The sequence below is a fragment of the Solanum stenotomum genome, chromosome 6 (genome assembly GCF_019186545.1).
Source record: "Solanum stenotomum isolate F172 chromosome 6, ASM1918654v1, whole genome shotgun sequence".
Taxonomy (NCBI): Eukaryota; Viridiplantae; Streptophyta; class Magnoliopsida; order Solanales; family Solanaceae; genus Solanum; species Solanum stenotomum.
This window is the reverse complement of record NC_064287.1, coordinates 48,143,603-48,158,224: the sequence shown is the minus strand read 5'-3', so window position 1 is coordinate 48,158,224 and position 14,622 is coordinate 48,143,603. Positions and strand designations below refer to the sequence as shown.

The window sequence follows — 14,622 nt, the reverse complement described above, 5'->3', positions numbered from 1 at the left end:
TTTTCCTTAAATATTTAGTAATGTAACTAATACTTATTAAACTTATTTTAGCATGATTTAGTACTTTTAAATTATGATCATTTTCATTATGACTTTGCAATATTTATTTTATATGATGATTTCATTATTATTTTTTATTGAATATTTTAGTGTCATCAGCAGTACTCATCTCATATTTTGTGTTATTTTCTTAAGAAACACCTTAGATAATTGTATTTTGGTTGGACTAAAGAAATATTTGGAGCACAAGTTAATTATATGTTTGTATGCAAACTTTACCGAAAAAATCCAAAAATCTAAAAAAAAAATCCAAGGTTTATTAGTTTGGTTTGATTTATAAATTTAAAAATTTGATACAATGGTTTGGTTTGGTATTTGAAAAACCCAAACCAACCCGAGGTTGAAAAACCCGAAAAAATCTGAATTTTATTAGTTTGATTTGATTTATAAATTAATTTTTTTTACACAAATGGTTTGGTTTGATATTTGAAAAACTCGAACCAATCCGGTCATGTACACCCCTACTAGCTAGTACTCTTGCATTTCTACTTGTTTATATCATTTTCAAAGTGAACCCGAGAGTTCCCCCAAACACTTCAGTAGGGCTTCAAACAACAAAGTAAGCCCTCATGAAGTGGTCAAGGAAACTCTAGGGAACACCTTGATAGATTTATACGTAAAATATTGTGTTCATTATCCACAACCAGTACTCTCACACTTCTATTTGTTTGTGTAAAATTTCAAAGTGAGCCCAGGAGTTCCCCCAAACACTTCAGCAGGGCATCAAACAACAAGTAAGCCCTAATGAAGCGGTCAAGGAAACTCTAGGGAATACCTTGATAGACTTGAAAACCATTTTTGTTAATCATCTCCACCTAGCTAGTAGTACTCTAGCTTGCATTCCTACTTGTTTGTTTAGTTTGTCACAACATACATTCATATTTATAACATTGTTTTTATAAGAAAATTCCATCCCAAATGTGAAAGTGAGGTTTGAACTAGGATATGGGGTGACACTATATTGAATGTGGCTACAAATATGGGTAATATTAAAGTTTGAGAATATATGAAAAGGTAATTCCTTCTCCAGATCCTTGTCTTTACATCTCATATTGTACCTTTTCCTTCTTTTTTTTCATATCTTAAAGTTTGGGTGCTTGATGGCTTCCCTTGCTAATTCTTATACCAAAGTTTTAACTTATGATATTTAAAATTCATATAATTTACTAGCTTTTAATTTGTATAGTACCACATCTGGTCCTTATATCTTCTACTTTTTATGATTAATTATTTTCTTTAATTTGACTATTATTATACAATTTTTCAAAAAAAAATTAAATATGTTAAATTTCTTTTAAATACATTTAAAAAACCATATGCAAATTCACATCGCAATATTTAAATACTTTGACTCTTGTGCGACGGAGGGGTGTGTATATTTTATAAAAAATAATACTAAGATATCTTGTTCAATTTACTTTATGATTGATAAAATAAAAGGTTTCAACAAAATAAATATAACGTTCATGAGTCAATTTTATTTGTGCATGAAATGTTCACCTTTTATATTGGTAGCTAAAAGCTTAGACATGTAATTTGATCAGAAAATTTATATTCGTATTTGCCTTCACTTGGATAACAATGAAGACCAGGTTCAATATTAAAATCTCATGGAGTATATTCTTAGCTTTATGAGCCTACTGTTTGCTCCAATGAATATTTCTTGTATTCACACTTACTCCTCCGTTTTTGGACTTTGCACGTCTTTTAAAATATAATGATCAATATGAATATTTTATATAATATTTATATTAAATGGTGTTTAGTTTTAATTTAGATCTACTAAGGGAATGATTACTGGAACAACTACATTATTAGATATATATCTATACCATATATATTAATTCTACCTATACTTTCAAATAATTACATAACTTATCACTAATTAAGTGTTTTCTACCAAAAATGGAGGAAGACACCTAGAAACATGTATTTCTGCTATTAGCTATAATAAAATAGGGAGAGAGGCGAGCTAGATAGTCATGTATCCCAGATACATGTGAAGTGTGCTAAATACATATATATAAATGTATCTAATGTGACTCGCACTGGATATCGATATATAGGAGCATGGCGAGCGAGATGGGAGAAAGGCAAGGAAAGCGAGCGAGATTTGTCTATGTCTCTCAGATACATGTGAATTCACTTGGATACATAGCTAACTATGCTTTAATAAGATCATCCCACGTGATTTAAAGTTGAAGTTAAATCTTTGTACAGATTTTCATAAACAAATACTGATTTAAAATCAAAATTTGAAATCAAGCTTCCAAATTCTATGATTAAACGCCTACTTAAGATAGTAATTAATATCCTTTCTGACACCAAAAATTGGAAAAGAGATTAAAAAAATGCATTTTGGTCAGGTTGAACCTAGTCAGAATTGTGTGTGAAATTCAAGAAATAGAATCACATTTTGTAACAAGTGACCACAAAATCTATCTACCTTTTGTAGTCATTATGAATATGATATTACATACAACTCAAAGGGGCATTGTGAAATAAAAGAATCAAACAAGTACACATAAATCGCATTTTATTCGTATACACATAAATCGCATTTAAGGAAAAAAAGAGCAGAACTTTATTGTTTTTATCTTTCATACGATTAAATTCTTCATACTTGAAGTACATGAAGAATCTGATTAACAAATCGTCTTCTTCAATCAGGAATATTTTTTTAACCAAATTATTAATACCGAACATTTTTGTTCAATGTCACATAATTTCAAAGTGTTTTTTTATTTATCAAACCAAAATAAATTCAAATAAAAATAATTAAGGACACCTACACTTGCCATAATTTTTATTTAGACAATTAACTTAGGATTCTCTATTATCGTTAGGAGTACAATTTAAGTGAAACATATGTGTGCATGACATCTTTAGATGGGTTAGGAATTTATAGATATGAATCCTAAACTTTCTCTGAAAAGGATTTAATGTTTTACTATAATTAAATCTAATTAAACTTGGTTTAGTAATAGTTAACATGTACGTTTTCTAACTTGCTATTGTAGTTGACAAATTTAAGGTTATTCTATGTTGAAACAAAATGTGTGAATGGAAAATGAAGAATTGTGATTTTTATGAAGAGTTGTGACTTTCATTTTCTGATCAAAAGTTGCGACTTTTCGAAAGTTTGTAACATTTTCGAAGGATTGTGATTTTTCGAAAAAGTTGAGACTTTTTCGGAAGACTGTGAATTTTCCAAAGGGTTGTGACCTTTTGGACAATAAACACTTACTCACACTACCCTTTGTTGTCTATAAATAGAGGAATTTTCTCTCTTTTTTTTTTACTACTACTACGGAATATCTGAACTAATTCTTATAAATCTTCTGCACAACAAAATGTATTTTTCCAATTCTAAAAAGGTAAAAAGGGCTTTAGAGTTTAAATGATGCAATGTTTCCTAAGTAAGTGTTAGAAGTCGGATGAGAATATTATGAAACTAACTATATTGTACTTAATTATCACTCATTCTTATTATCAAATGATAATAATCACTTTATTAACAAGAATTATTTTGAGCTAGTTGACAGTGGCGTTTACCAAACATTTTTTTGGGGTAGAATGGTCTTTAAGGTTTCATTAAAGTCAATGTACGATAAAGTAAGAAAAACTAAAAATATGTACAAACTTAGGGTCTACCACTTGCATTTCATAAAGCGGTCAAGGAAACTCTGAGGAACACCTTGATAGAGATATATACGTGAACTATTATGCTCATCATCTCTAGCCAATACTCTTGCACTTCTACATGTTTTTGTAATTTTCAAAGTGAACCCGGGAGTTCCCCCAAACTCTTGAGAAGGGCTTCTAACAACAAAGTAAGCCCTCATGAAGCAGTCAAGGGAACACCTTGATAGATTTATACGTGAACTATTTTGTTTATCGTGTACAACCAATACTCTTTTTGTCTTACACTTCTATTCGTTTGTGGTAAATTTCAAAGTGAGCCTGGGAGTTCCCCCAAACACTTCAGCAGGGCTTCTAACATCAAAGGAAGCCCTCATGAAGCGGTCAAGGGAATTCTAGGGAAAACCTTGATAGATTATATATACATGAACCATTGTGTTCATCATCTACAACCAGTACTTTTGCACTTCTATTCGTTTATGTAAATTTCAAAGTGAGCCCTGGAGTTCCCCCAAACACTTCAACAAGGCTTTTCAAACAACAATGTAAACCCTAATGAAGCGGTCAAGGAAACTCTAGGGAACACCTTGATAAACTTAAAAACCATTTTTGTTCATCATCTCCAACAAGTTAGCTAGTAGTATAATCTTGCATTTCTACTTGTTTGTTTGATGTTGTTACAACATGCATTCCTATTTATAACATTGTTTTGCTAAGAAAAATCCATGCCAAATGTGAAAGTAGGGTTTGAACTAAGATATGGGGTGACACTATATTGAATGTGGCTACAAATATGGGTAATATTAAAGTTTGAGAATATATCAGAAAAAAGGTAATTCCTTCTTGTCTTTTCATCTCATATTGTACTTTTTCTCTTCAAGTTTGGGTAATGGCTTCACTTGCTAATTCTTATACCAAAGTTTTAACTTATGTTATTAAAAATTTGTATAACTTAGTAGTTTTTCATTTGTATTTTCTTTAATTCGATTATTATTATTTAATTTTTCAGAATTTTTTTATATATATCAAATTTCTTTTAAATACATTTAAAGAAATATACAAATTTACATCGTAATTGACTTTGCGATGGAGGGGGTGTATATTTTTATAAAGATATTCCAGATATCTTGTTCAGTTTGCTTTATGATTGATAAAATAAAAAAGTGTCAACAAAAAAGATATAACATTCATCAGTCAATTTTATTTGTGCATGAAATGTTCTCTCTTTATTTTGGTAACTAATAGCTTCGACACGTAATTAGATCAGAGAATTCTTCTACATCTTTTGTAAATTGTTGAAAAGAATAGAAAGAATATTATATGACCATTTATATTTATATTTGCCTTCACTTGGATAACAATGAAGACCAGGTTCAATATTTAAATCTCAAGGAGTATATTCTTAGCATTATGAGCCTAATTGCTTGTTCCAAGAAATATTTCTTGTATTCATTACTCTTCCGTTAAATTTGCACGTTTCTTAAGAAATAATGATTAATATAAATATCTTATATATTTAATGTTCATATTAATTGGCGTTTAGTTTTAATGTAGATTTACTAGGGAAATGATTAATGGGAAAACTACTTTATTAGACACACATTCTATACCATATATACTAAACTATGGTACATAGCCGCGCTTCGCGCGAGGGTTAAAAGATATGTGTTAGAATATTTTTTCTTGTAGATTAATTATACCATTATATTATCCGACCGTATCATTATCTCTTTATTTGAAATGATACATGCTCTATTAAAAAATTACTTTATTTTCATTGCACTGAATGGGGAATTGTTAGTATGTTTGATGGCCCTCCTTGCTTTTTATTAAGATGCCAAAGAGATTGAACTTTTATATTGTAATATCTATCATGAATACTTTTGTGAATGTGTTTGAAATGTTTTTCAATGTAAAATAACAGTAAAAATATATAGAAATACATCAACAACGTCCTATCATTTGTTATTAGATTGATTTTTAGAAATAAATTCTCTAATAAAAAAATATTTCATCTCCCTATTACATTGAAACCAATTCATGAAAAATGTCATGTCATTCTTCTCTGGGTATATATTTTTTCAATCGCTCTTGTTCCTTTCTGAAATATGCAATTCGCTGTTGCATAGTATTTCCATACATCACTTTAACCGCTTTGCTTGATTTTTCAGTTGCATCTGTATTTAACAATAAATGTTTTGTTAATTGTATATAAAGTACAACTTAATATAGTTATGAATATTATCATTAATATTTTACCTTGACATTTCTCTGAACTAATTTGTTGGGGATGATCCATGATATTTTTTTATTCATTGTAGTACTTTTGTATAAGTATTTGTGAAAGTCAAACTAAGGATAGAGTGTTGCAATAAAATGTAATTAAATATAAATATGGAACATTTGAAAAACTAACCTCAATTAACCACTATGAACAGATGGTGACTATGAAGATCAATGGTGTGTCTTGATGTTTTAAATTTTGTTTGTGGTATTTATACCACTTTTTTTATTTGTTGGTTGTGCTTTCCATTTAATTGTTTAAATGATGAATTAATTATTCGAATTTGTTAAATGTTTGTGAGGACAATGAATTAAGGGTTATAGAAAAGTTTCAAAATTAGGGATTGGTGACTCAAGTTTTAATTATTGAGTAGGGGTGACAATTTTTAAATTAAGAATTAAGGGGTTGCATTTTTTATCCCTAAGTTTTTTTATTTAAACTTTAGTCCATCTTATATAAAATCCTAAATAATAAGAAATGGAGGGAAAAAAAGTGTATCAACGGCTCAGTTTTTCCTTTTTTCTCTCTTGCTTATTCTTCCATTGTTGGGGACCATTGTTGCTGCTCTTCTTCTCCATCATCATTCTTCTTCTTCTTCTTGTTCATCACCATCTTCTTCTGGTTGTTCATCATTTTTTTCTTCTTCAGTTGATAATCACATTGTACTGCTGCTTTCAGACGAATTTTCATTCATATATCATTGGACATTACATCATAGGTGATTTTGGTAAGTAAACTAATGATTTTTACTCTAATTTTTCATTTTGATAGTTTGAGTGTTTCTTCAAAATTTTACAGTCGCGTACCCAACAGGTAATTCATCTATTGCAACAGATAGATTACCTGTTGGATACATATTACAGTACCATGTCAAGCTGGGACTGAACCAGAAGTTTCTCCCAACAGATAAGTCATTTATTGCAACTGATGCGTCATCTGCTGCACCAGATGACTCATCTGCTGCAACAGAGGGCTTACCTATTGGATACATATTAAAATATTAGACTAAGCTGGGAAAGAACTAGAAGCTTGTCACAATAGATGAGTCATTTTTTGTAACATATGAGTCATCTACTGCACCAGACGACTCATCTGTTGCAACATATGACTTACCCGTTGAATACATGTTACAGTACTAGGCCAAACTAGGAAAAAATCAGAAATTTGTCCAAACAGGTAAGTCATATATTGCAACATATCAATTACATGTTCCAACAAATCAATTACTTGTTGCAACAAATGACTCATCTGCTACAACAATTGACTTACATGTTGAATAAAGTTCTGATTCTGGACATGTATCCAACAAGTGAATTATCAGTTGCAACAAGTGAATCATCTGCTGCAACGGATGACCTACTTGTTGCAATAGATGATTGACTTGTTGGGACAGTGATTGTGCATATGATTTTGAACTGTAATAGCCACTCAACTTTACTATACAATCATTATTAAATATTTTTAATAAATTCCTTTAGGTACCATTAATGGAAGAATCAATAACAATAGTTGTTGATTGTTATGGTGAATGGATTGAGAAAAACAATCGATTTATTTGGCGTTGGAAGGTTGGTGACATGTCAGAGTCAGTATTGATGACCGTCCAAAGAGATATTTTGTATAATGATTTTGTGAACTCAATCATTAGCTATTGTGGACTAAATTGTCAACCAAATGATCTTGTCATCAGTTACATGCACAAGTCTTTTGAAAATCAGAGGGTCCTGCCTTTTAAGATAAGCAATCAACTTCGTTTGAGTGCTTATCTGAGTGATGCAACTCTGTCCGTTTTAAGGGTGTACGTTGTTGAAAAACCGATAGAGAATGAAAATGTAGGACAAGACCAACAAAATCTGTTAAATGATGAATTGAATAAGATGAACATGAATATTCTAGATGATGAGATTGGACATGATGTGGAGGAGGACCAAACACCTACACTTATTGTTGACGTATGGGACAGTTCTCAGTTAAAACAGTTGAACAATCTTCAAGATGATGATACAGGTTTTTACATAGGAATGACATTCAAGAACAAAGACGAACTAGTCACTTCATTGCATATTGCTTGCTTGAAAAAAGATTTCAGACTTGCAAAGGTGATTAATTTGCGTAGTGTGTATTGTTTTAAATGCGCATATCCAGAGTGCAAGTGGTGGTTGAGGGCTGTAAAATTCAAAAGTTCTGACAGATTTTGTATTAAAATTTATAAAAAGTATCACACATGTGGTTCGGAGCATATTACGAGTCATAATCCACATGCCACAGCAAAAGTCCTTGGTAAATACTTCAAAAATAGCTTTCTTAATGGTAAAGGTCCATCTACAAGAGATATGACCAATAAACTCCGTACAGAATTGGGTTGTAAGGTGAGTTATTGGAAGATATATAAGGGTAGGGAGATTGCAAAGTCTTTGGTTAGGGGAACACATGAGCACGGGTATGGAGTGCTTGATGCATACCGTTATATGCTTGAGTCCGCAAATCCAGGAAGTAAGACGGCATTGCAGGTTGATGAAAATGGAAAGTTCAAGTACTTTTTTGTAGCCTATGCGGCTTGGATTCAAGGTTTTCAACAATTGAGAAAAGTCATAGCCGTTGATGGGACATTCTTGAAGAGCAAGTATGAAGGAGTTTTACTATCGGCGGTGGCGCAAGATGCAGAGAATCATATTTTTCCAGTGGCTTTTTGTGTAGTGGATAAAGAATGTGATGCCTCATATCAATATTTTTTTGAACAAATGAGAAGTTATGTAGATGATACCGATGAGCTGTGCATAATTTCTGATAGACATTCAAGTATTCGAAAGATGGTTTCAATTGTGTATCCATCAGCTCATTATGGTTGTTGCATGAGGCACCTTGGAGAAAATATTCGAAACAATTTTCACAATGCAAAGGTCGTATCTCATTTTTATAATGCAGCGAAAGCGTACGATAAAGTTGAGTTCAATGACCATTTCAATCAGAAAAGGGATATGGTACCCACAGCAGCCGAACATCTCGAATCAGTTGGATTTCATAGATGGAGCAGGGCATTTTGCTCGGGAAATAGGTACAATATTATATATTGAGTATCTTGTTTAAGTTTAATATAATTATATATCTTATTAAGTTATTTTTTTTCATAGGTATAATATTATGACCTCAAACATTGTTGAATCCGTGAATACAATGTTTGAAGTTGAAAGAGAATTTCCTATCGTCGCTTTGTTTGACGAAATAAATATGAGATTTGCAAAATTATTTCACGAAAGGCGTATAGAGTTGGTCAACTCACCAAACATATTTGTTCCTTCAATGGAAAAACAAATATCAAAGAATATCAATTTGGAAAATAAGTTATTGGCCCATCAAATAGTCAATTACAAGTTTAGTATCAACGGTCATGGTGTTGTTGCCACGGTCGATATTCAAAGAAGAATGTGCACATGTAGAGTTTTTGACTTGGACAAAATACATTGTCCACATGCTATGGCAGCGCTTCGATCCCAATATGGTGCACATTTTGGAAATCAGATCTATGAGTACTCGTCTTCATATTATTCGGTGGAAAAATACATAATTGCATATTGTGAGGAAATTAATCCGGTGCCTCCTGAAGATTCTTGGATTGTTCCTTTGGAGATATTGGAGAGAGAAATACCTCCTCCATATGTTGACCCAAGCAAACTGGGAAGAAGGCGAACGAAGAGGAGGCGTGGAGTCGGGGAATCATTTCCAACAAGAAAAAATAAGTGTTCAATATATAAAAATATTGGACACAAGAGAACAACATGCCCGGTTCGAAATGCTCCATAATTATTGTAATAGTGAAATAGCTATTTTGTACTTAGTTATGAATCTGATAATTGTAATTCATTTTGGTTAATTTTGTATGTTCATACTTATAATATACAATATATTAGTTATGCTCATTCGTTGCAACAAACTTTGCATATTTTGCATTAGATGCATTATTTATTGCATTATTTATTGCAATAGATAATCAATCTGTTGAAAATAATCAAATAAATATGATTATCTGTTGCAACAATTATAGGAATCAGTTACAACAAATATCTAATATGTATGTTGCAATAGATGACTCATCCAATGGAAATAATCAAGCATATATACTCATCTGTTGTAATGGATGCTTCATCTGTTGCAATTTATGAGCATCAGTTGCAACAGATGAGCATATATGTTTGATCATTTTCAATCGACTCTATATTATTTTGATATGAAATGCTTCATTAGCCCATAATTAGTGATAAATAAAGTTTTTTAATTATAATTATCTTTTAATTAATAAGTTCAATTACATTATAGAGTAATTACATGATCAACTAACTGTATTCGTCTTAATTAAAGTGATCAATTGATTATTTTGATATGAAATGCTTCATTACACCATAATTAGTGATAAATAAAGTTATTTAATTATAATTACCTTTCAATTAATAAGTTCAATTACATTTTCAATGCATTATAGAGTAATTACATGATCAGCTAACTGTATTCGTCTTAAATAAAGTGATCAATTGATTATTTTGACATGAAAATGCTTCATTAGCCCATAATTAGTGATAAATAAAGTTATTTAATTATAATTACATTTCAGTTATAAGTTTAATTATAATCTCAATGCATTATAAAGTAATTACATGATCAACTAACTATATTCGCCTTAAATAAAATGATCAATTGATTATTTTGATATGAAATGCTTCATTAACTCATAATTAGTGACAAATAAAGTTATTTAATTATAATTACATTTCAGTTATAAGTTTAATTATAATCTCAATGCATTATAGAGTAATTACATGATCAACTAATTGTATTCGTCTTAAATAAAATGATCAATTGATTATTTTGATATGAAATGTTTCTTTAACCTATAATTAGTGATAAATAAAGTTATTTAATTATAATTACATTTCAGTTATAAGTTTAATTATAATCTCAATGCATTATAGATTAATTACATGATCAGCTAACTGTATTCGTCTTAAATAAAGTGATCAATTGATTATTTTGATATGAAATGCTTCTTTTAACCCATAATTAGTGATAAATGAAGTTCAATTATAAGTTCAATTACAATAGATAACCTATCTATTGCAATAAATAACACATCAGTTGAAAATAATCAAATTAATATGATCATTTGTTGTAATAAATATAGAAATCTGTTACAACAAATGTCTAATATGTATTATCTGTTGCAATAGATGACCCATCCGTTAAAAATAATAAAGCATATATGTTCATTTGTTGCAATGGATAATTCATCAGTTGCAATAAATGAGTTACAGTATATTATAACCTGTTGCAACATATGTTTCAATAGTATAATTTAACTTTTTATAAATCTAAGAATAAAATAGAATTCATGATAAAATAACTGAACATCTATATAATATAAAATATTATCATCGGCAATTACAAAATATGATTAACTAAATATGTTAAGTGTTCATGAATTACAATTCATATAAAATTTTCCAGCTTACAAAATAGAATTCATGATAAAATAACTGGACATCTATTAAATATAAAATATTGTCATCAGCAATTACAAAATATCAGGTTCTTCACCTTACAAAATATGACTTCAGCAATTCATATCCTCTACAACTTTTGCTGCTCTTCTATGGCTCCTGAAGATGACTCAACATTGCAAGGAAGGGGAGTAGTTGCAATTTGTTGTCTTTTTTTCATATTTGATAATATCTTGGAAATTGATTTTCTTCTCCTCTTAATCTTCAATGGTGTGAATGGCTCCGAAATTTTTCTTGATGGAATAACACCTCTCTTAGATATCAAATCCTTAACAGCACTAGTAAGAGCATCAAAAGACTTCTTCACATCTTCACCAGTAGATATTAACTTAGCCTCTTTGTTCTTGCATTCTTCACATTTACATGCAGAACATGAGCTAGAAGAAGGAGCAAAAGATGTGGTATGTCCACTGAAAGGGATGAATCCACCATATATACCACCAATATCATCAACATGCTCACCACCACTTTTAGCACCAGCATCACCAATATCAACACCAATATTAACATCAACATCAACATCTAATGCAACATCATCAGCATCACCAGAAACAATAGGTGCTTCCCTTCTGATCGTTGTTGCTCCAGCCAATTCTTTTTTTATTAGATCCACTATAGGGTCTGATTTGGTGTCAATAATTTCTAGAGTTAAAAAGAATGGCATTTGCAACTCTTGCTCTGTGGTAACAAGCAATGGATGTACAATTTATAAACAAAAATAACTTATATTAAAACTAATCTATAAGTTATAATAGATCAAATATTTATTGTAATATTTACCTATATATTTTATTTCTAACAGATGGCCCATATGTTGCAACAGATGAGCCATCTATTGGAAGAAAACAAAACAGTAGCAATCATTTTTTCTTACAACAGATGACTCATATGTTGCAGCAGATAGGTCATCTGTTGGAAGTAAGCAAAACAGCAGCAACCTATTGAGATTTCGTCCAATAGAAGACTCATCTATTGCAACAGATCGGTAAGTTGTTGGACGAAAGCAAAACAACAAAAAAAAAATTAGATTTTGTCCAATATATGACCTATTTGTTGCAACAAATAGGTCATCTGTTGAACCTAAATAAAACAGCAACAAAAGATAAAGTTTTCATCCAACAAATGACACATCTATTGCAACAGATCAGTCATTTGTTGGGCAAAATCAAAATAGTAGCAAACTCTTATGTTTTCTTCCAACAGATGACCCATCTATTGCAATAGATGATTATAGATGAGTCATATATTGGAAGAAAACTAAACGAAAGCAAAACAGATAATCAGTTAATTTAAATAAATATTATTCTATAGAAGACTTACTATATCATGAGGAGGATCGAAGAGATCAACAGAATTTATTTTTGGGTTGTTCTTGGCAGACAACCACCTAAGAATCCTTGGCTGAGAAATTTCTTTCGAGTAATCATTGAATTGCTTCCTGAGGTAAGGTATTGCTTCAAATGCCCAAGCCTAAAAATATAAAGATGATGAAAGTAAACATTTAAAATAATTATTCAATAACACAAATAAATAAAATACCAAAATTAGAGGTGAAGTTTACCATGAAAGCCCAAGGAAAGCCATATAAATTGTTAGTCTTCGGTGATAACTTTGACATCAAATACTCGACAGTCAAGAAATAACTATTATTACCCCATGGGTAATTGTTGAATGCATCCAAATCTTGAGCAAGCACAAACAAACTAAGATCTATGACATTGTTGATGTCTTTAGCCCATAAAATGGCATGCACAAACCAAACTAAGCACAATCGCTCTTTGTGCTTCTTCAAAATCTTTTTGCTTTGGAGATCTTCTATCAAATCTTTGGCTTTATAACTAGGTCCAATAATAGCCAACAACTCATTTTCATTACTTAGTTTTTCTTTGCCTTTGTTGGTTTTGGTGTTGACTGTCTTGACTGGCTTTTTACCTTTCTTGCCAACCTTGACTGATTTAGATATCTTTTTTTCTCTTGGCTTTCTTAAGCGTGCAACTTTAGGAAGAGGTTCAGAAAGAGGATGACATCTCAGTCCAGTCACTATGGCAAATTCTTTCATGCCAAAACAAACTGGCATGCCACAGTAGTTTATCCAAATCTCATCCATTTTCTTGTTCTTATTCTCCAAAGCATCATCATCAGCTCCCTTATACTTGATCCTGCGCTTGAGAAGATCATACACCATGCTCATTTGAAAACGTGCATTGTTAGCCTCCGGCAGATCAAGAAAGTATTCAAAACAGCTAGACTTAAAGAAATCCTCCAACTTTTCATTCATCAATATCGTTCTAAAAGCATCAAATTTGGCACCCATGGCTGATTTTACAACAAAATCACCTGTCAAATTTGTAGGGTCATCTATAGGCATCTCTACCTGAAACTTGTTAATATTAAAAATTTTGACAACATCTTCATCTCCTTCCTCACTTTCAGTATCATCTCCTTCATCACTTTCATTTTCATCTCCATCCTCTTCATCTCCTTCCTCACTTTCTTTTTCACCTTCCTCCTTATCTTTTTTATCATTTTCAGTTTCTTCATCATCTCCATCTTCATCATTTATTTCCTTTTCTTCTTCATTTTTATTTTTATCTACCTCCTCTACAATTTTTATATTTTCATTTTGTTTCTGTACAACAAGTTCTTCCAATGGTGTTTGTACTTTAGCTACTTTACTTGATTTATCAGAGACTGATTCACTTGTTTTTCTTTTGGAAGCCATTTTTCTACAAATAGAAAAAATGAAAAAATTTACAATCAATTGTGCATCATTAAAAAAAGATAGCAATAAATTTAATAAATTCAATATGATATAATATTCTATAGATAATTCACTTGTTGCAACAAATAACCCATATGTTGTAACAAATAAGTCATCTATTGCAACAGAGGAGACCCTAATGTAGTTAATTTCAAAAGATAAATATAAGATCAACTTTTTACCAGAACTAGGACAGTTCATATACTTATATTGTCTAGGCATTACAAGGTTCAACAAAAAAGTACATGTTGAATTCTTTACTTACTTCAGCCATAAAAGCAAACTAGCATCTCTTCAATTAAAACCTTGTTTAGAGCAAGAAGACT

The 14,622-nt window shown here is 30.7% G+C and overlaps 1 protein-coding gene across 1 annotated transcript; it reads right to left on the bottom strand.

Moving 5' to 3' along the window:
* Positions 1–11,605: 11,605 nt before the first annotated feature.
* LOC125868840 (uncharacterized) lies at positions 11,606–14,257 on the bottom strand. The gene is made up of 4 exons (XM_049549417.1): positions 13,097–14,257; positions 12,856–13,005; positions 12,316–12,367; positions 11,606–12,213 (listed from the first exon to the last, which is right to left on the bottom strand). Exons 1-4 carry the CDS (start codon positions 14,255–14,257, stop codon positions 11,606–11,608), a joined length of 1,971 nt encoding a protein of 656 aa, XP_049405374.1.
* Positions 14,258–14,622: the final 365 nt, after the last annotated feature.